General features: G+C 46.7%; 1 protein-coding gene across 1 annotated transcript in view; it reads left to right on the top strand.

Moving 5' to 3' along the window:
• The window catches only part of LOC146336041 (uncharacterized), a 78,946-nt gene extending 64,038 nt beyond the window's left edge, over window positions 1-14,908 (top strand). The window contains 1 exon segment of the mRNA XM_084819260.1: window positions 14,635-14,908. Within this exon segment, the coding sequence (XP_084675386.1) occupies window positions 14,635-14,908 (274 nt within the window).
• The last annotated feature ends 5,063 nt before the right edge of the window (window positions 14,909-19,971 follow it).

The following is a 19,971-nucleotide window of genomic DNA, read 5'->3' on the forward strand; positions in this document are numbered from 1 at the left end:
TTATGTGCATGTTAGGCAAAATTGCATACAAAATGCACGCATCAGGAGAAATGCACAGAAAAGGACGTACACATTTTCATGGGGACTTTAAAGAAGAATTTTCACGGTGCAGACCTTCCATTTTTGTTTGTTCTCAGCTTCTGCTTATAACTAGATGAACACACGTGAGAGGGCCTTCTCTGAAGTGGCCCCGCACCTTTGGGACAAGCTGCCATTGGAGGTCCCCCATGCTCTGTCATTGCAGACTTTCAAGAAAGGCCTTGAAAACATATTATTTTACCTTGGCCTTCTATTGATATGACTGCTATTGTTGCTGTTACTGCTGTTAACATCGTTCTTGGTTTTATTGTTGTTTTTATTGCTGTTTTATTGTTTTTATGTTTTTTTAATCACTTTTAATATTTTTACTTTTTTATGTATTTTATTGTTGTAAGCAGCCTTGGGAGGGCTTCTGCCCGGAAAGGTGGTCCAGAAACATTTTAAATAAATAAATAAAACTAAAATAAATATAACTACTAAGTGGGGAACTAAAGCTTCACATTAATATTTTGCATAGCAATCTTCTCACTCACCCACCCCAGCTTTGGCCATCAGTATAGAAATGAAATAAAACAAAATAAAACAACAATTTTCAGGAGAAAGAATTCTGATCATGTTCAGCCTTGTTTTTTGGTGGTGGGGTGGGAGGAATGAAGCAAGATCAGAAGGTGAAACTACAGTTCCCACTCAGCTACAGGAATGGTGAGAGGAATCAATGAAGTTGTCCATCAAGTTATATGAGAAAGAAGCAAAGGCCAAGATTGTGGAATTGGAATCATGTCACACTTAGCTCTGAAAAAAAATGTTGATGGAGATTGATGATAGCTAGATCGCTAGAGCTAGATATAGATATAGAATCATAGAATAGTAGTAGGGTTGGAAGGGGCCTATAAGACCATCGAGTCCAACCCTGATATAGATATAGATAGATATAGACATGGGGGAGTTCCATCAAGGTCCTTCTAGCTCATTCTCCCAGAATGACATCCAGGCCCCTGCTAACTTCAACTCAGAGAGCCCCCCCCCCCCCCCCCGGGATGTATGAGAAATTCATTTCAGTTCATTTTGATCAGTTTGCAGAATAACACCATTGCATATTGCCCCAAGCTGGATGATTGCTCCGTGTTGCTCAGTATCGTCTATGCTAACTGTCCAGGGTTAACACAGAAACTTAAGAAGAGCCATGCTGGATTAAATGAGAGAGTCTTGCCTGGCACCTATGCTGTGGTCTTCCCAGTGCTGAGTGAAAACCTTTTTATTTTCCCAGGCATTTGAAGAACTGTTTTCAGTGCGTTTCTTTTGCTGATGGTTTTAATTCAGTTTTGTGATGCTGTAATGGTTTCATTCTCTGCCGCTTTTGTTTTACCTTGTTTTAATGTTTGCACCTGGATTTTAACATATTGCACACCTCCCAGAGAACTGTGGCAATTGGGCGGTTTAAAAGTACAGTACATTAATAAATACCATAAACAAATGATATGAGTTCGAAGCCACCTCCTTACTCCGTTTCTTAAGGAACGGCTTTTCTGGGGCTGATCAATCAGTTTCTCTAGCTAGAATCAGCTCTGGGACCACTGGTGATTTAATGTTCCTCCCCAAGTTCTCCCCCTTTGCCCTCTAACCGTATGCATTATTAGAAAATTAGTAGAGCAGTTTCCTTAAACCAACTGGCCATTAGGCATTTGAAGACAACTAGATGCAGAAATTAAATGTGACAGTCCCTGTAAAAGAAGATGTAGCGAGCCGGGGAATCCCACGGCACTAATGAAATATTGATTGCATATGTGGAGTGCCATAGAGATGCGCTAATGTCAGTGGAACACACCAGCAGATCGTGTGCAGAACTGCTGGAGATGCATGTGGCAGAACACATGCTGTCAGGGCAAGGTATGGGTGACCGTTTCATTGGGTTCCTTTTTTGATCAGAACTCATTAAAATCCACACGTTTCTTCATATACTTCAAACAAACCCCCAAAACAGGTTGCAAACAATAATGGGAGAGAGGAAAACCAAGCTTTGAAGTGAAGTTCAGAGAATTTCAGGAAGCTTGAGCATCCCTGGTCCTCCCACACATACATACGAGCACATCAAGATGACTTTTTTTTTGCTGTGTTTTATGATTGTGCATATGCATGATGACAAAAGACTGCTCAGAAACAATGTCAAAGCAATCATCTTGGAAGGGAGAAACAAAATTCAAAGGGATCTTGATAGGCTGGAGTGCTGGGCAGAAAACAACAGAATGACATTTCATAGGGATAAATGCCAAGTTCTGCACCTAGGAAAAAGAAACTAAATGCACAGTTACACGATGGGGGATATGTGGTTCAACAACACTACAAACAAGAAGGATCTTGGAATTGTTGTTGATCACAAGCTGAAGATGAGCCAACAATGTGATGTGGCTGCAAAAAAGGCAAATGCTATTTTGCGTTGCATTAATAGAAGCATAGCTTCCAAATCCCAGGAAGTACTAGTTCCCCTCTACTCAGCACTGGTTAGGCCTCATCTGGAGTACTGTGTCCAGTTCTGGGCACCGGACTTTAAGAAGGATGCAGACAAGCTGGAGAGGGTTCAGAGGAGGGCAACAAAGATGATCAGGGGACTAGAAACAAAGCCCTATAAAGAGAAACTGAAAGAACTGGGCATGTTTAGCCTTGAGAAGAGAAGTCTGAGGGGAGATAGGATAGCGCTCTTCAAGTACTTGAAAGGCTGTCACAGAGAAGAAGGCCAGGATCTCTTCTCGATAGGGATGGCGGAGAATTTCTCCCCGAAACTTCAGGGGGCCGAGCGCCAACGTGTTCGGCCCCCCGAACAAGTTTCGGGGAGAAATCCTCCGCCCCCCTGCCCCCCGCACACACCCCCGGGACGGGACTTACCTTCGCTGAATGTCCCTCCCGGCGGCGGGTCCGGCTGGCGGTTCGGCAGGTGTTCGTGCGGGGCGGGAGCGGCAGCCGGTCTTTCGACCAGCTGCCGCCGCCGCCATTCCAATAAAAGAAAAAAAAAACGCCCCCGTGATAGGCTACGTGATGATTAACGTAGCCTATCACAGCTAGATTTGCAAAGTCAACCGTGATAGGCTACGTCAATCGTCACGTAGCCTATCACGGGTGACTTTGCAGATCTAGCCGTGATAGGCTACGTTAATCGTCACATAGCCTATCATGGGGGCGTTTTTTTTTTTAAAAAAAACTTTCGAGTTCGCGGCCGGGCGAGGCGGGAAGCTTCCTCCCCGGCCTGAACTTCGCGGGGGGAGCAGCGAAGCGCCTCCCCCCCACCGCGAACAAGCTTCGACGAAAGGTAAGTGACTTTAGTCCACCCCTACGTTCTCGATCATCCCAGAGAGCAGGACACGGAATAATTGGCTCAAGTGACAGGAAGCCAGATTATGGCTGATCATCAGGAGAAACTTCCTGGCTGTTAGAGCAATATGGCAATGGAACCCATTCCCTAGGGAGGTGGTGGGCTCTCCCACACTGGAGGCATTCAAGACGAGGCTGGACAGCCATCTGTCGGGGATGCTCTGACTTGGATTCCTGCATTGAGCAGGGGGTTGGACTCGATGGTCTTGTAGGCCCCTTCCAACCCTACTATTCTATGATTCTATGTTCTATATGATCGCAACCATGAATGCATGGTGGTGGGGTTTTGGGGTGTATGTGTGTGTTTTGGCCAGTATTTTATGAATATGCACATGGCACCATGAGGAAAAGGTTATGGATGTGAAAATCAGCAAAACTCGAGCTCACTGAACTTCTCTGAATTCCATCTCGAAGCTCATTCTGACTCCAGCCCATTCAGATTGCAAGCTTTGTGGGTTTTTTCTTTTCTTTTCACATAAAAATCCATGCACATTCTGTGCATATTTTTCCAAATGTACACATCAATTGTCAGCATCTTTGAAATGTACGCATTCTTCTCCCATTGATTAAAGCATGTCTGTGCACATTTTTCAAAAGTACACATTGTTTCATGTGCATTTTTCAAATGTATGCATGCCGTTGAATGCATTTTTTTTAGTCCACAGATCGCATCACAAGCTTGGAAATGTTCGGGCTTCAACCACAGATTACCACCGAGTCTGTGTTTGGCCCAGATAATGTGAACTGGGTAAATCCCAATCAAAACCAAACTGAATTGACTTTCTCATACATCCCTAGAAAATATACAGAGGAATGGAAGGAACTGAAAGGAGTGTGTCCAGCACAGAGTGACCAGGATGGTGAGGAGTCTGGAGACCAAGTCCTACAAGGGACAATTGAAAGTGCTGGGTGGAGAAGAGAAGATTAAGAGGAGACATGATCGTGGTCTTCAACTGAAGGGTTGTCATGCAGAAGATGGTGCAGACTTGTTCTCTGTCACTCCAGAGGGATGAACTAAAACCAATGGCTAAAAACTCCAAGGAACATCCTACTGGTAAGAGCTGTCTGACAGTACAACAGATTTGCTGCAAGATGTGATGGATTCACTTTCACTGGAGGAATTTGAGCCAAGGCTGGCCAGCTACCTGTCAGGAATGTGGCGGTTGCATCCTGCATTGCAGATCCTGCATTGAGCAAGGGGATGGAGTGGATAATCTCCAAGGTCCTTTCCAACTCTATGATTGCATGTGTGGCAAATTCAGACATGTGAAGAAAGTCAGATTCCCGATGCTTTGGCATCACCATGGAAACCAGACCAGGTCATTTGGGATTCCAAGGTCTGGGGAAAAATTTGGGTGGGGACAAATTCTGAAGTATTCTTCAGAAACCTCCCCAGAGGCATTTCAAAGATTCAAGGCATCATTAGCAGTCATGGGCTGCCAGGTTGCATGTAAAGCAACAATATGTTTGCTTTCACTTACCATTAGTCAGAGTCCATTGATATTCACTACAGCAGTAGATCATAATTTTGATGGCTTCACCATACTGACTCTCCATCCCTTAATGCTCCAGACAAACGAATTGTTGGCATGTGTCTTTCCCCTGCAATTTAAAGAGATGTCTGTGGCAGAAACAGAAGCATGAATCCCATTTTGGGTCCCCTTTGAACCCTGGTAGACGTTCATCAGGATTTGTGGGGCTGCGAGGGGCTATGCAAGGGAAAGAGACAATTATATTTTCTAATGAAGGGCGAACTACATTATTGCATCTAAATGCCGGATGTGCCAACACTGTATGAATGTATGCAAATCCACGGATAATTGGACTACAGGCTCAGAAACATTATTCTCTCAGTTTAAGGGCATAGAATTATTCCAGCTGTTATTATTATGAAGCAAAGTGCCATTATTAAGAGCAGATTCAGGAGACTGAGCCATTTTGTCTTGAGCCAAATGACGGAGCCATCTACTCTCATACTGTCCACACTGTTCAGCAGCAGCTCTTTGCACTTTCAGACAATAATCCTATATTGCACCACCTGGAGATGCTGGATACTGAATTTGGGACCTTTTGCATGCAAAACATGCCTTTCATCCCTGAGTTATGCTCCTTCCTCTTTTCTTCATTGAAGGTGGTGCATTGCCATATCTGAAGGAGGGGTGGCCATCATTTGGAAATCCAGCCCTTCATGGGCTCAGCGGACTTTCGCTGTCCGCCCAACTCGGCTTGCATTTGTGAGCTGAGCCATGGGTTTTCCCTGAACTCCGGGGACTTTTTTTTTGCATTTGGAGGTTTGTGGGTGGGGTGTCAGCCACAATTTGCACAAGTAGGGACTTGCACAAATTGTGGCCGTGCTTTGCTCCATTTGCACAAATTATGCAAATTTCTGCAAATTGCAGCTGCAATTTGTGCAAACAAAAAACATGGAACATCCGCTACCTGGCCTGACTTGCTGTAGACCAAGTCAGGCCAGTTAGCAGAAAATGGATCATAGTCCCGGGGGGAGGGGAGCCAACAAAAACACATTGAACTCCACCCCCAAAATGGATTCCTCCAACTTCCCTGATCTGAAGGTGGTACTTTCTAGGGATGGATTGCACACATCCTTTGGACCCTTCTCAATGGAGGCTTCAGGACTGATCAAGACTAGTGTGCAGGCCTTTGCTCCCTTACCTGTCTCCCAGGGAGCAGTCCATACCTTTTATACCATAGAACTCAATGGGAGCCACTGAGAACTAAGCCAGTCCCTTCATTTGCACAGACCCACCTTTTCATCTGCGTATCCCAAATTTTGATTCCATTTCTTGGTTATGCTGCAGCCATGCTTCCTCCAAAGACTTCAGGGCAGCATACAAGGTGGTCCCTTCTTCTTTATGCTCAGTACAACAGTGGTTATGTTCAGGGATAGAGACCCACCCAAGAGCAGCATCTCTACCTTTCTCTCTCCCCAGACACATTCTCTCTCATAACCCTACCCCAATAAGTTCATCTTTTTCATGAATCCTTTGGCACTGCCCTTGGGCCTCAAGCTCCTACTGAAATCAAGCCATAGTATGTGCAACTGAACAGAGCAGGGGATTGGACTGGTTGACCTCCAAGGTCCTTTCAATTCTAAACTTTGAAGGTTCTGTTATTCTACCTTGCCAGTCTTACTGCAGCTCTCCCTGGTTTCTTTTCTTTGGCTCCTTTGGTCTTGCTTGGGTATCCTTCACCTTCATAAGAACATAAGAAGAGCCCTGCTGGATCAGACCATGGGTCCATCTAGTCCAGCATTCTGTCACACAGTGGCCAACCAGCTGTCGACCAGGAACCCACAAGCAGGGAATGAGTGCAACCTTCCCTTTCTTTCCATTCCTTAAAACTCCCAAGACTTAGGATAGACTCAGGCATCAATTCCCAGGAACAGACATAAAACTCCCCTCGATTGCTCCTTTGACTTGGACCCCCCATTTTCAACAGTTGCGGGCAAGCTTTCTGTCCTCATGAGGCTGAATCTTAATCTCCTTGCCCTGTGTAGGTTCCTGATCTACCCCTATCCCCCACCCCACCCCAGGCAACCTCATGCATTCCATCAAAACCATGTCTCCCTAGAACCAGGGCCTTCTTGATGAAAGAAGATGGAAGACATTTGGTCATGGAGCTTCACCAAGCAATGGGAGGAGGGAAGACAGTGATCATGGCTGATGTTCAAAAATGCTTTTAGAGTGTGTGTGTGGGGGGAGGGAACACCACCTCTCCGTACAAGTTGCAACCATCTACTTGGTACTCTATGGACTCTGTGAAATATTGGTTCTGGTCCAGCAGCTAATGGATGAGTGTTGTTATGAGAAAACACAGCTACAATCAGCACCCTTGTCAGCAGCATCGGCAAGCCAAGCCAATCGCAGTTCAGAAAGGCCAGGGAGATGTTCTGTGTCTGAAGGCACATCCCAGCTGGTGTGCATCGAAAGTAGGGATGTCAGAGAAATCTGCTGCAGATTCAAATGAGGCTGGATTCTTTGGAATCTGGCCTCAGGAACCCGCAGCGTATTGGGACCACTCCGCTCCAGGAGGACTGGAGGCAGAACGGCACTTGGCTGCTTCTTGCCAGCCAGAGCCGTTCACCTCCTCCCTGTCCCTGCCGATTGCCATGTCTTAAAAAAAAATAAAAAAAAGGCAATTGGGAGGATGTGCCCATAGACTTAGATGCAAATAGAGTAATGAATCTTGCGTCTAAGTCTATGTGTCCATAGGCTTATACGCAAGATTCACGGCTGTATTTTGTGTATAGGTCTATGGATTCAGCTATCCGAGGTGCTGAATCCTATCCCTCAAATAGATTCCACACCTTGGAGAGCTCCTTTAGAGTTCTGGCTGGTTCTGGCTGAAACCCAGGATGGATTCACTGACCCACCGAAATCGGAGCCACCAGCCCCCACTGCCAATATCCTCACCAGTGATTAGGGATGGGCTTACCTCTGGGTCTGGGGGGCGGTGTCCGTGGCAGGGGAGGCAATCCGTTCCTCCACCCTGGAATCCTACCCGGCTGGCTCTGCTCCGTGGCAATTCTGCGGACCTGCTGGCCGGCTCCGGAGCGCCAGCGATATGGCTGCCATTGATTGCTGTATCACTGGCTCAGCCTTGCTGGTGGATTGACTGTGGATGCAAATGGCATCCACTACATCATTTGCAGCTGTAAAGGTCTTAGTTTAAGGTAAATGCAGCTGTAAATGGCTGCATTTAGCTTAAACTAAGACCTTTATGGCCACAAATGGAACCACAAATGGCAACTTAATGGCCACAAATGGCTCCTCGGAAGAGGAGTGCGGAGAGGTGAAAATGGGGCGTTCCTGGGGGAAGCTGGGAGGGCCCCCCGAAGTGCCATTCCAATGCTTCCAACACGTTGTCCGGTGTCCGCCCCCCCCACTCCGCATTCCTGCGGCTAGCTGAAAATCTAGATTTTCTAGCTGAAATCGGCCGTCTAGCTTTGAATGTAGGGCAGCTGCAGCACAGAGGGGATGATCCTCTGTGCACTGCTCCTGCCCTGCATTGGATAGGCGGTTGCCTCCGAGTTTGGAGGTGGCCACCTATCCCAATAAGATTGCGCCCTAAGTCTCCGGACCCAATCTTATGTCTGTCTGCATGATAGGGATGGACAAAAGTCCCTTACCTGGTCCCTCAGCTTTTTTTGGGGGGGGAGGCACTCCGTTTCTCACCCCCGAAATTCTTTGTGGGTGGGGAGGCACCCCGCCCCTCCCCGCCAAAATTCTGGCTGGGGGGGAGGCGCCCCATCCCTCCCCGCCGAAATTCTGGCCAGGGGGGAGCGCCCCATCTCCCCGGCCGCGAAAGAAAAAAGTAAAGTAAAAAAAAACATGATAGGCTACGTAAAGATTTACGTAGCCTATCATGGCTAGATTTTCAAAGTCAGCCATGATAGGCTACGTAAATCTTCACGTAGCCTATCACGGCTGACTTTGGGGGAAAAAAAAGCGCGTACGCAAATGGCGGCGCCCATGGGCGTCGCCATTTGTGTTCCTTATTTGGGCACGGGTAGTCTACGTAAAGATTTACGTAGACTACAGCGAAAATAAGGGCAACGCTATCCCGGAGGCCTCCTGGAGATTCGTGGAGAAATTCTCCGACATCCCTACTGCATAAGAACATTATAATCCATCCTTTGATCGTTGAATTGCCCCTTACTATACTATTCTTTTAGAAAGGGAGGAAAGCGTTTTCATTCACATCATCACCCCCCGCCCCACGAACTTGCAAAATATGTAAACATGTATACTTTCCCCCCTATTTTCTTTTGTCAAATCACCATGCTTACAAAATCTGAACATTTCCCCAAGCTGGAAACGTGGAAGTGACATCCCTCCGCACTCCCTAGAAGTGATTAATTCTCAGCATCCCCCCACCCCCATTGGAATTCAGGTGATCACACAAAACATCACAGTCAGCTTTCAGTGAAAGAATACTATTGATTTTGGTGTTGTGCAGAAAAAGCTCAAAAAACAGCAATAGCTTAACTCGAGGTATATGTGGATATATATTTCCTTTGTTTCAGAGGGAAGAAAAAAAAACTTGAGGGGAGATTTCTACAACAAACTCTTAGGAAAATCAATTTCCCATTTCTTTGAAATGTTGGCATTTAGTCAATTCTGATTTATTGATTGGGATTCTCCCCTCCACCCCCTGATTTTAAAAAGTCTAAAACAGCGGTCTTTGAACATATGATCTCATCCCTAATGTTCTAAACCTGAATACTCAAATTAAACATTTTATCCATGAGAGAGAGAGAGAGAGAAAGAGAGAGAGAGCGCAAGCATAAAATAATTTCCACCTCACCTTTTGGTCCCCCAAATGGCCTCTAGGGCATCTTACAATAATTTTGAAAGCATATACATTTACAAATCTTGTTTATTTATTTCATTTCTATGCCACCCATTAGCTGAAACTCATTTGGCAGTTTACAAGAGAACGCTTCAAAGCATAAAATACAATAACATCGTAAAACAAAGCATAAAACCGTAAGTTTAAAAGAGAATAAAACTGAAGAAGGGATATCAGAGGAATCAGGGGGGAGGGCTAGGGATGTACGAAAGTCATTTACCTTTTGCGGATTATGTTGATGGTGGGGGGGGAGGCGTTCCGTCCCTCCCCCCGGAATCCTCGACGGGGGGGGGGAGGCGATCTGTTCCTCCCCCCCAGAATCCTCCACGGCCGGCTATGCTCCGCGGCAGCTCCGCGGAGCAGCCGGCCAGGCCCAGCCAGGCCAGAGCCATCCGCAGATGGATTTCTGGCCGGGGAGGGCTCTGGGAAAAACAAACAAACCATGTACGCAAATGGCGGCGGCTACAGCCGCCGCCATTTGCATTTCTTATTTTGGGCCATCTTAATCTATGAAAATATTTACGTAGACTAAGATGGTGAAGATAAGGTGAACGCAAATAGCGTAGGGGATGCTATTTGCGTTCCCGTTATGTTCGCCGTCTTAGTCTACGTAAATATTTACATAGACTAAGATGGCCCAAAATAAGGAATGCAAATGGCAGCGGCCGTAGCCGCTCCCATTTGCGTACACCTTTTTTTTTTACCCAGATGTTTTAGGCTACGTAAAAACTTACGTAGCCTATCACGTCTGGGTAAAAAAAACATTTGCGTACACCTTTTTTTTTTAACCCAAATGTTTTAGGCTATGTAAAAACTTACGTAGCCTATCACGTCTCTGTAAAATAAAAAACAAAAAACTGCAAATGGCGGCGGTGGCAACTGGTCGGAAGACCAGCCGCCTCCGCCGCTGCCGCCACCGCAGCCGCCGCTGGATCCGCAGGGGGGATCCATGGGGTGGCAGGGGGGTGGCAGGCTGTTCCGCCACAGATTTTGGGGGGCCGAATGCACTGGCATTCGGCCTCACCGAGATCCATGGCGGAATTTTCTGCCATCCCTAGGGAGGGCTTGACAAGCTTTCATTGGCTTGGTCTACCTGGACTTCGGCTCAGGTCGGGCCAATGAGCAGATTTTCCATATCATCATCATCATCATTTGTGGAAACAGACATTTGTGCAAATTGCAATTGCAATTTGCGCAAATGTCTGTTTCCACAAATTAAAAGAAAATAAGGGGAAAATTCCTGAACTTCAGGCGAACCCCACAGCTTGGCTCACAAACACAAGCTGAGCTATGGAACTCCGGCAAGCCCCTAAAGAGTCAGATTTTCCAGGAACAGGCATCTCTAAACCAAAGTAGTAACCAAGATAAAAGGCAGGACCAGTGCAAAGATCTAAAAGAACCCCTAACACAAGTTTTAACAATTAAGGCCTAAAAAAGTTAAATTTTATCTTAGATAAAAGATTCCGGGGGTAGATAAATAAAGATAAATAGATAAAGATAAATCCTTTATATTTATCATAGATAAATATAAGATAAATCAGAGGATCTGGATGCAATTGATGGAAGGGCTCCTCTTACAAAAAGTGCCTCTGCCAGATTTGGCAGGGAGGGTCCCCCCTCATGCACACACCATAGCAGGGTCCCCTGACCTTCTGAATAGCTTTCTCAGGGGGCTGAAAGGACTGATGTGTTTGGAGGAAATCGGCAGGGGAGGAATTCTCCTTCCATCAGTCCAGTTGCCCATGCCTAAATCTGGATCCAATCCCATATCTGCGTGGTATGCGTAGTGCCTTGACCAGTTCGAAGAATTTTTTTGTAATGACATTTGCACTCAGTTAAATAGGCATTGTGTTTATTTTTTAGGAACATAAGAAGCTGCCCTGTGGATGTACGGACAGTGTAAAATCCACTCCATCCGTGTTTCATGGATTGTCAGATGCCTTTCGTTCCATCATCCGCCCACAGACGGATGCGAATATATATTTTTTGTCATGAGGAAAAATAGTCAAATAAATTACAATTACGTAAATATTTGCACAAGTATTTACACAATTTACCTCAGTAGATAACATTTAGTGTATTGTCTAGGGATGTACGAAAGTCACTTACCTGATCCCGAAGCTTGATTCGCGGTGGGGGGGAGGCGCTCCATCCCTCCCCCTGAAATTCTGGCCGGGGTGGAGGCGCCCGTCCCCCCCCCTGAAATTCTGGCCGGGGGGGAGGTGCCCTGTCCCTCCAGCTGCGAAACCTCCTCTCCTGCCGGGACGCAAATGGTGAGGCCATAGCCGCCGCCGTTTGCATCCCTGCAGTCAGCCGTGATAAGCTACGTAAATGTTTATGTAGCCTATCACGGCTGACTTTGGAAAAAAAAAAAGCGTGTACGCAAATGGCGGCACCCATGGGCGCCACCATTTGCGTTCCTTATTTTGGCACGTGTAGTCTACGTAAAGATTTACGTAGACTATGGTGAAAATAAGGGGAACGCAAATTGCTTAGCGTCTATGCTATTTGCATTCCCCTTATTTTCGCCGTAGTCTACGTAAATATTTATGTAGACTACACGTGCCAAAATAAGGAACGCAAATGGCGGCGCCCATGGGCGCTGCCAATTACGTACACGCTTTTTTTTTCTAGGGATGGACGAAAGTCCCTTACCTGGTCCCGCAGCTTGCTTTGCGGTGTGGGGGAGGCGCTCCGTTTCTCCCCCTGAAATTCTTGGCGGGTGGGGAGGCGCTCCGTCCCTCCCCGCCGAAATCCTGGCCTGGGGAGAGCGCCCCGCCTCTCCGGCCGCGAAAGTTCTTCCGGGAAGGTTAAAAAAAAAAAAACACGTGATAGGCTACATAAATCTTTACGTAGCCTATCACGTCTGACTTTGGGGGGAAAAAAAGCGCGTATGCAAATGGCGGCGCCCATGGGCGCCGCCATTTGCGTTCCTTATTTTGGCACGGGTAGTCTACGTAAAGATTTACATAGACTATGGCCAAAATAAGGGCAACGCTATTTGCGTTGCCCTTATTTTCGCCGTAGTCTACATAAATCTTTACGTAGACTACCCGTGCCAAAATAAGGAACGCAAATGGCGGCGCCCATGGGCGCCGCCATTTGCGTACGTGCTTTTTTTTTTTCAAAGTCAGCCATGATAGGTTACGTAAAGATTTACGTGGCCTATCATGGTGTTTTTTGAAAATCTAGCCGTGATAGGCTACGTAAATCTTTATATAGCCTATCACGTTTTTTTTTTTTAACTTAGAAATGGCGGCGGCGGCAGCTGGTCGGAAGACTGGCCGCCACCGCCAAACCGCCACTGAACCGCCACCGGGATCAGGATCAGGGAGGATCCGGAGGATCCAGCCGACGAGGATGTCTCCAGGAGGCAGAGGTAAGTCTTCCAAGCCTCCACGGACTCCAGGTGGTCAGATTCTTTTGAATCCAGCCTCACTGGGGTCCGTGGAGGATTTCTCTCCCCCATCCCTACAAAAGGGTGACAGAACCAGCAGCCACAAAATGGGCTGGCAACAAATGAAGGACGGTTGCATTATTAATTGCCAAAAGTTTAAGAGAAGAAAATATCTTTAAGGTGGCACTAAAAGGTAGAAGAGCAAATATTAAACTAGTGTCACTAGAGAAGGTATTCCATAATCAGAGAGCCATCACAGAAGAGGGCCCATATAAGCATATACCATCTAGGGGTGTATGATAAATGCATTTTAGTTCATTTTTTATCAGGATTTTACCCAGTTTGCACGTTCCAGACTGAACATAGTCTCAGACACAATCTGCTATATACCATGCATTTCTGAGCTTGCAATGCAATTTGCCCCCCCCCATGTGTTTGACAGCATGCACACATTTGAAAAATGTGCATGAAAAAATGCGTACTTTTGAAAAATGTGCACAAATGAGCTTTACATACATTTCAAGGATGTGCACCATCGATCTGTACATTTGGAAAAAATATGCATGAAGATAGGCATGGATTTTCATGCAACAAACAAACAAACAAACAAGGCTTGCAATCTGATTCTGGACTCAAGCTGGATTGAGCTTTGAGATGGAATGTGGAGAACTTCTGTGAGCTTGAGTTTTGCTGATTCACACATCTCTACATCTGCCTCATTTGTGAACATTGGCATCCCAGAGCAGAGCTTCTGTTGATGACCTAGGTCAGCTTTACCCAACCTGGTGCTCTCCATATGTGCTGGATGACAACTCCCCTTCTGACAATCCTTCTGTCAGTTGTTGTCAATGGCCTTCCTGGTTGAACTTGAGCAGAGCCTTGGTCTGAGATAGATGGGCGGCACCAAGTTGGGGAAGGCCTACCAAAGCAATGGGCATGTTCTCGGGCTAGTTCCTGCCCCTCTCGCTCCATCCAGTGTCCATTTATTCCTTCCTTTCCCATCTCCTCAGAAAAGAAGAGCTAGTCCTCTGGCTTCCTGCTAATGCAGCTAATAAAAAGTACAACTTACATGACAAACAACTTCAGCCATCAAAAAGCTTGAGCGAGATGTCCCTCGCAGAAGGGAGAGATCACCTGCATGCCTTATTATTTCCTGACATGATGGGCTGATGGCAGGGAGAGCAAAGCAAAGCAATTTTCACAGAGCGCTAAGTGCTAATCGTTTCACGGCACCATGAATAATAATTTTTGGCAAACTCCAGATCTGTAACTGAAAAGTATTTCCCCTGCTGGGAGGGGGCAGGGAAGACTAGGCATTCAGCCTCTTCCATGTGTGTTCCAGAGGTTTCCTTGGCCACCACCCAAAGATCCTCACCTGCAGCAGTGTGCTGCCTTCAGGTATCTGCTCAAAATGGTGAACGGCACAGGCAGGTTAGCCTGTGCCAATTGCCTCTATTCCACAGTGTAGCAATTGGTAAACTCTCCTCCGATTGGTTTGGAATTGGGCTCAGCGAACCAAGCTATCCTCCAAAAAATCTGAAATCACAGTTCCATAATTCAGACACTGAGATCATGTGGAGCATGATGGATTCTGAATACCTCTTGAGTAGCAGCGTACCCCCAGTTTTCTTCCTCATGATGGAAGTGGCACGAAAGAAGACTTGCTGGAACCCTCTCTGCAAGTCCTCCCTCCCTAGTGACCTGAATGAAGTAAAGGCACAGTCTGAAGGTGCATGAGGCAGCCACCTTACTGAAGCTAAGCAGGTCTGGGACTGGCCCATGCTTGGAGGGGAGACCACCTGGGAACCACATGGAGCCAGCTTGAGCTCCATGATGGAAAAAGGTGGGACGTAAATGTAATAAATAAATAAATGAATAAAATAAATAAGGGCATTCTCCCAGGCTCCTTAGTATGGTTAGGTGCCTTAGAAACTACATTTCCCAGGGTTCATGTTGCTTGGCTACTGTCCTTGCAGAGTTCATAGAATCATAGTGTTGGAAGAGGCCTATAAGACTATTGAGTCCAACTCCCTGCTCATTGCAGGAATCCAAGACAAAGCATCCTTGACAGATGGCTGTCCAGCCTCGTCTTGAATGCCTCCAGTGGAGGACAGCCCACCACCTCCCTAGGTGATTGGTTCCATTGTCGTATTGCTCTAACTGTCAGGAAGGTTTTCCTGATGTTCATCCAGAATCTGGCTTCCTGTAACTTGAAGTGCCAAGGAGGGAGGGGGGGAGGCAGGCAAGATGTACCGATTTCAGCTGAAGGATGTTTGGGGGAAAATGGTAATGCAGTTGTTCAGTCGTTCAGTCTTGTCCGACTCTTCGTGACCCCATGGACCATAGCACACCAGGCCTTCCTGTCCTCCGCTCTCTCCCAGAGCGTGCTCAAGTCCATATTCATTGCATCGGTGATGCTATCTAGCCATCTCATCCTCTGCCGTCCCCTTCTCCTTTTGCCTTCAGTCTTTCCCAGCATCAGGGTCTTTTCCAGTGACTTTTGTCTTTGCATTAGGTGGCCAAAATATTTATTTATTTATTTCATTTCTATACCGCCCAATAGCCGAAGCTCTCTCAAAATATTTGAGCTTCAGCTTCAGTATCTGTCCTTCCAATGAGCAGTCAGGGTTGATTTCCTTTAGGATGGACTGATTGGACCTCCTTGCAGTCCAGGGGACTCGTAAGCGTCTTCTCCAGCACCACAGTTCGAAGGCATCGATTCTTCGGCGCTCAGCCTTCCTTATAGTCAATTCAAATTCATCATCTGAGCTGAGTGAGTCAAAGTTTGGTGACAGCACTACTATAAACTCATTCATTTCCTGTAGACTGACTTGGTTCCAGTTTGGATTGGCACAACAGAAAGTCAAGTGCGCAAGGAGCCAGTTCCAGTATATGGCACAGCCAGATCCAACGCTGAAATACCTTATGTTTTCTCCCACTGTTGTTTCATTAGTAATGTTTGTTCTTAACTGACCTCATTCTTTAAAAAGCTAACACAACTGGGTCTTCTGGGTGGAGGAATTGGATCTTGCTTTTGTCCACTCCCCCACCCCCATCCAAACATTCAGTTCCAGGATTTGGGGGGAGGTCAGTTAAGTTACTCCCATCTCCCTCCTTGACCAGGTAGTTGCAAGATGTGAATACTTATTTCTACCCCAGGATCCAGGTGGGCTACTTAATGTCACTGTCTGCATAACAGCCCACCTGCATCCAGCATCTAGTTCCCATGACTTCAGAGAAATACCCTCCAAGAAAACTGCTGTTGCTTAGGCTGGGGAAGAGATTGCTTTCTGCATGGTCCCAGTTGCCTCCTCTCCCTCTCCCTCTCCCTCTTCTCCTCAAGGGAAGAGAGTTAAATGATGTACCTGGGTGCAATGGGATGTCCATAAATCAGTCTCTATGGTGGAATATCCAGGGCAAATGTCCAAGGTGGATATACAGGGCAGAAGAGGACATCCACCATGGGCATCACCCTGGCTTTGTTCACATCTGGCTGTGGCAATATCGTTGGGAATCATCAATGGTTCCATAGCAGGGATGGATGAATCACTCTATTTCACTTTCTATACCATGCACATTTTTTTAAAGGACAAATTCATTCTGTCCCATTTCCATATCAGTTTGCAATTATGTTGTTGATGATGATGAGGAGGAAGATGATGATGATGTCCACTTGAACATTGCTGCACATTTTCATGGGCACAAAAATTAGGGATGGGCAAATGAGCCCATCCCTAATTTTTTAAAAATAGTAATTAAATTATTTATTTCATTATTTAAAGTACTTGATAATTGAAACTGCTAGGATTCTCTGAACATTGTCTCACCACTCATCTCGTGCCCAATTCCTGTTTCGTTTGTGATTGGTGTTCGCTTTGAGCAAACAGGAAATTTGCACAATCGGGCAGCGATTGAATGGATGATTTGTGCAAATGTCCCCTAAATTTGCACAAATCTCCCAGAATGTGCACAGATTTCCTCCAAAAATGAAAGCGGGGCCGATTCCATTTACTGAGGGAATTTGGGCAAATTAGGAAAATGGCACAGATCAAACTGGGAATTGGGAATGAGGTGAATGTGAGCTTGTGTTAGATAATTTGTGAAAAATTTCAGTGGACACGTGCTTGCACTCACCGTCATGTGTGGGCTTCAAATGGGGCATGCTCACATGTTTTGCAAGCAAAGCAGAAATTCTCATACACTCCTAACAAAAAGCGGCAGGCATTCCCCATATATATGCTTCCTGTGTGCTATTTCCCCTTATCATGCAGTTTGGCATGCCATTTTTAATCAGAGAACTGCATCACAAAATGTGGAGAAGTACAAAAACTAAAGGGAAGTTGCATCCCAATGTGCATATTCATTTGGGAAGTGCACGTGAGGTCTATATGTATTAAAATTCAAACCAAACTAATTTCTCTCCCATCCCTATCCCACACTGGGCAGGCCCCTGTCAGTTATTAAAATCAATGCATTCTTCAGTGTGGGGCCTTAGGGATCAAAAATGGAAGGGAATTTGAGCAAGGCATAGACCAAGAGAATGCTCCTGCTGTATTATCCATCAAGCTATTCCTCATTGTCCTGGCTAGTTATATAGACATGAGCTCAGCCTGAGAGGAAACAGAGGAAAGGGAGGGAAGGAAGGCAAGGGAATCATCAAATTATCATTTGCAGAGAGAGAGAGAGAGAGAGAGAGAGAGAGAAATGGGGGAGTGCACCAATTAAGCTGTAGTGTCTCAATTATTTGGTTATATTTCTTTAATGAGTGCAGCTACTTTGGCATCTTTTAATAGTCCATAAAGCATATTTTATGCCGACCCAGAGGTCTAATGGCATCACAGATAATATGCCCTGACATAAGAAAGGAATATGTTTATCTGTCTAATAGCCAGCTCTCACATTCTCTCTCTCCCTCTGTGTCTCTCTCTTTGTCTGTATCTCTCTCTTCTTGAAACACTCATAGAATCATAGAATAGTAGGGTTGGAAAAGGGGCCTACAAGACCAACCCCCTGCTCAATGCAGGAGTCCAATCCCCTGCTCAATGCAGGAATCCAAGTCAAAGCATCCCTGACAAGTGGTTGTCCAGCTTCATCTTGAATGTCTCCAGTGTGGCAGAGCCCACCACCTCCCTAGGGAATGGGTTTCATTGTCGTATTGATCTAACAGTCTAGAAGTTTTTCCTGATGTTCAGCCGGAATCTGGCTTCCTGTACTTGAGCCCATTATTCCGTGTCCTGCTCTCTGGGATGATGGAGAAGAGATCCTGGCCTTCCTCTCTGTGACAAGTACTTGAAGAGCGCTATCCTATCTCCTCTCAGTCTCCTCTTCTCAAGGCTAAACATTCCCAGTTCTTTCAGTCTCTCCTCATAGGGCTTTGTTTCCAGTCTCCTGATCATCTTCATTGCCCTCCTCTGAACCCTCTCCAGTTTGTCTGCATTAGGGGTGTACGAACCCCACTCACTGATCGGCCTGGGGAGTCTGTGGGGGGAGGCAATCTGTTCCTCCGCCCAGCTGGAATCCTCCCCGGCTGGCTCCGCTCCACGGAGCTGCCGGCCAGGCCCATCCGCAGCCAGACTTCTGTTCGCTGCCCTGGTGGTGTGCGGATGCAAATGGCATCCGGCGTAGCGGATGCCATTTGCATCCCTGGTCCTTTCATGATAGGCTATGTAAATATTTACATAGCCTATCATGGCAAAGAGCAGGGACGCAAATGGCGTAGAGGATGCCATTTGCGTCCCTGGTCTTTTCGTGATAGGCTACGCAAATATGCATATACCCTATCACAAAGAAAGCAGGGACGCAAATGGTGTCCGCACACTGGCAGCGGACACAAGGACTCAGCAGACGGACCCGGACCTGGCAGGCGCCAGGTGGGGTCCGTCCAGGACAAAGTTTGCAGGGTGGTGGGGGTGGGGAATGGTCCGTTTCGCCACGGACTCTGGGGGGCTGGATTCTTTAGATTCTATTCTTTAGAATCCAGCCTCATTGGAGTCCATGGCAGAATTCTCCGCCACCCCTAGTCTGCATCCTTCCTGAAGTATGGTGCCCAGAACTGGACACAGTACTCCAGAGGACGACTAACCAATGCTGAGTGGAGGGGAACTAGTACTTCACGTCATTTGGAAGCTATACTTCTATGAATACATCCCCAAATAGCATTTGCCTTTTTTGCAGCCACATCACATGGTTAGCTCATATTCAGCTTGCAATCTACAACAATTCCAAATGGGCTTCTCACAGGCATCTGGTTAGATGTTGTGTGAACAGAATGCTGGACTAGATAGAGAGGCCTTTAGGTTTGCTTCCAACAAAGCTCTATGTCAGGTCGGGGGGCCCAAACAGGCACATTGGGGGGGCCCAAACAGCCCAAAGCAAATCAGGCCTGCCTCAGAAGCTCTGAAGCGGCTTCTGAGTCAGTTCAGGGGGTCCATGCACAGCCCTATGAAACAGCAGAGCAAATCAGGCTAGGCTACTAACAGAATGAAACCACCACTACCTCAGAACTAGGGATGTCGGAGAATTCCACCGCCGACTCAAATGAGGCCAGATTCTATTGCTGCTGCCTGCTGCCGCCAGCTCCAGAGCCTTGGATGCGTGCTGGCTCTTGCTGCAGAGAGTCGCCATTTTTAAAATGGTGGTGTTGGAGGCAGAGGCAGCAGCAACGGCAGCAGCGGGGGTGGCAGTGGCAATGGGGGTGGCAACAGCGACAGTAACTTCTACTTGTGATGGCTCAGGTGAGGAACTGGAGGTGCCAGCACAGCTGGGCTAGGGTGCTGAAGCTCCAAAGTGCAACAAAGCGC

Source organism: Heloderma suspectum, chromosome 13 (genome assembly GCF_057233095.1).
Source record: "Heloderma suspectum isolate Gila_16-S chromosome 13, 16-S_ref, whole genome shotgun sequence".
Classification (NCBI taxonomy): domain Eukaryota; kingdom Metazoa; phylum Chordata; class Lepidosauria; order Squamata; family Helodermatidae; genus Heloderma; species Heloderma suspectum.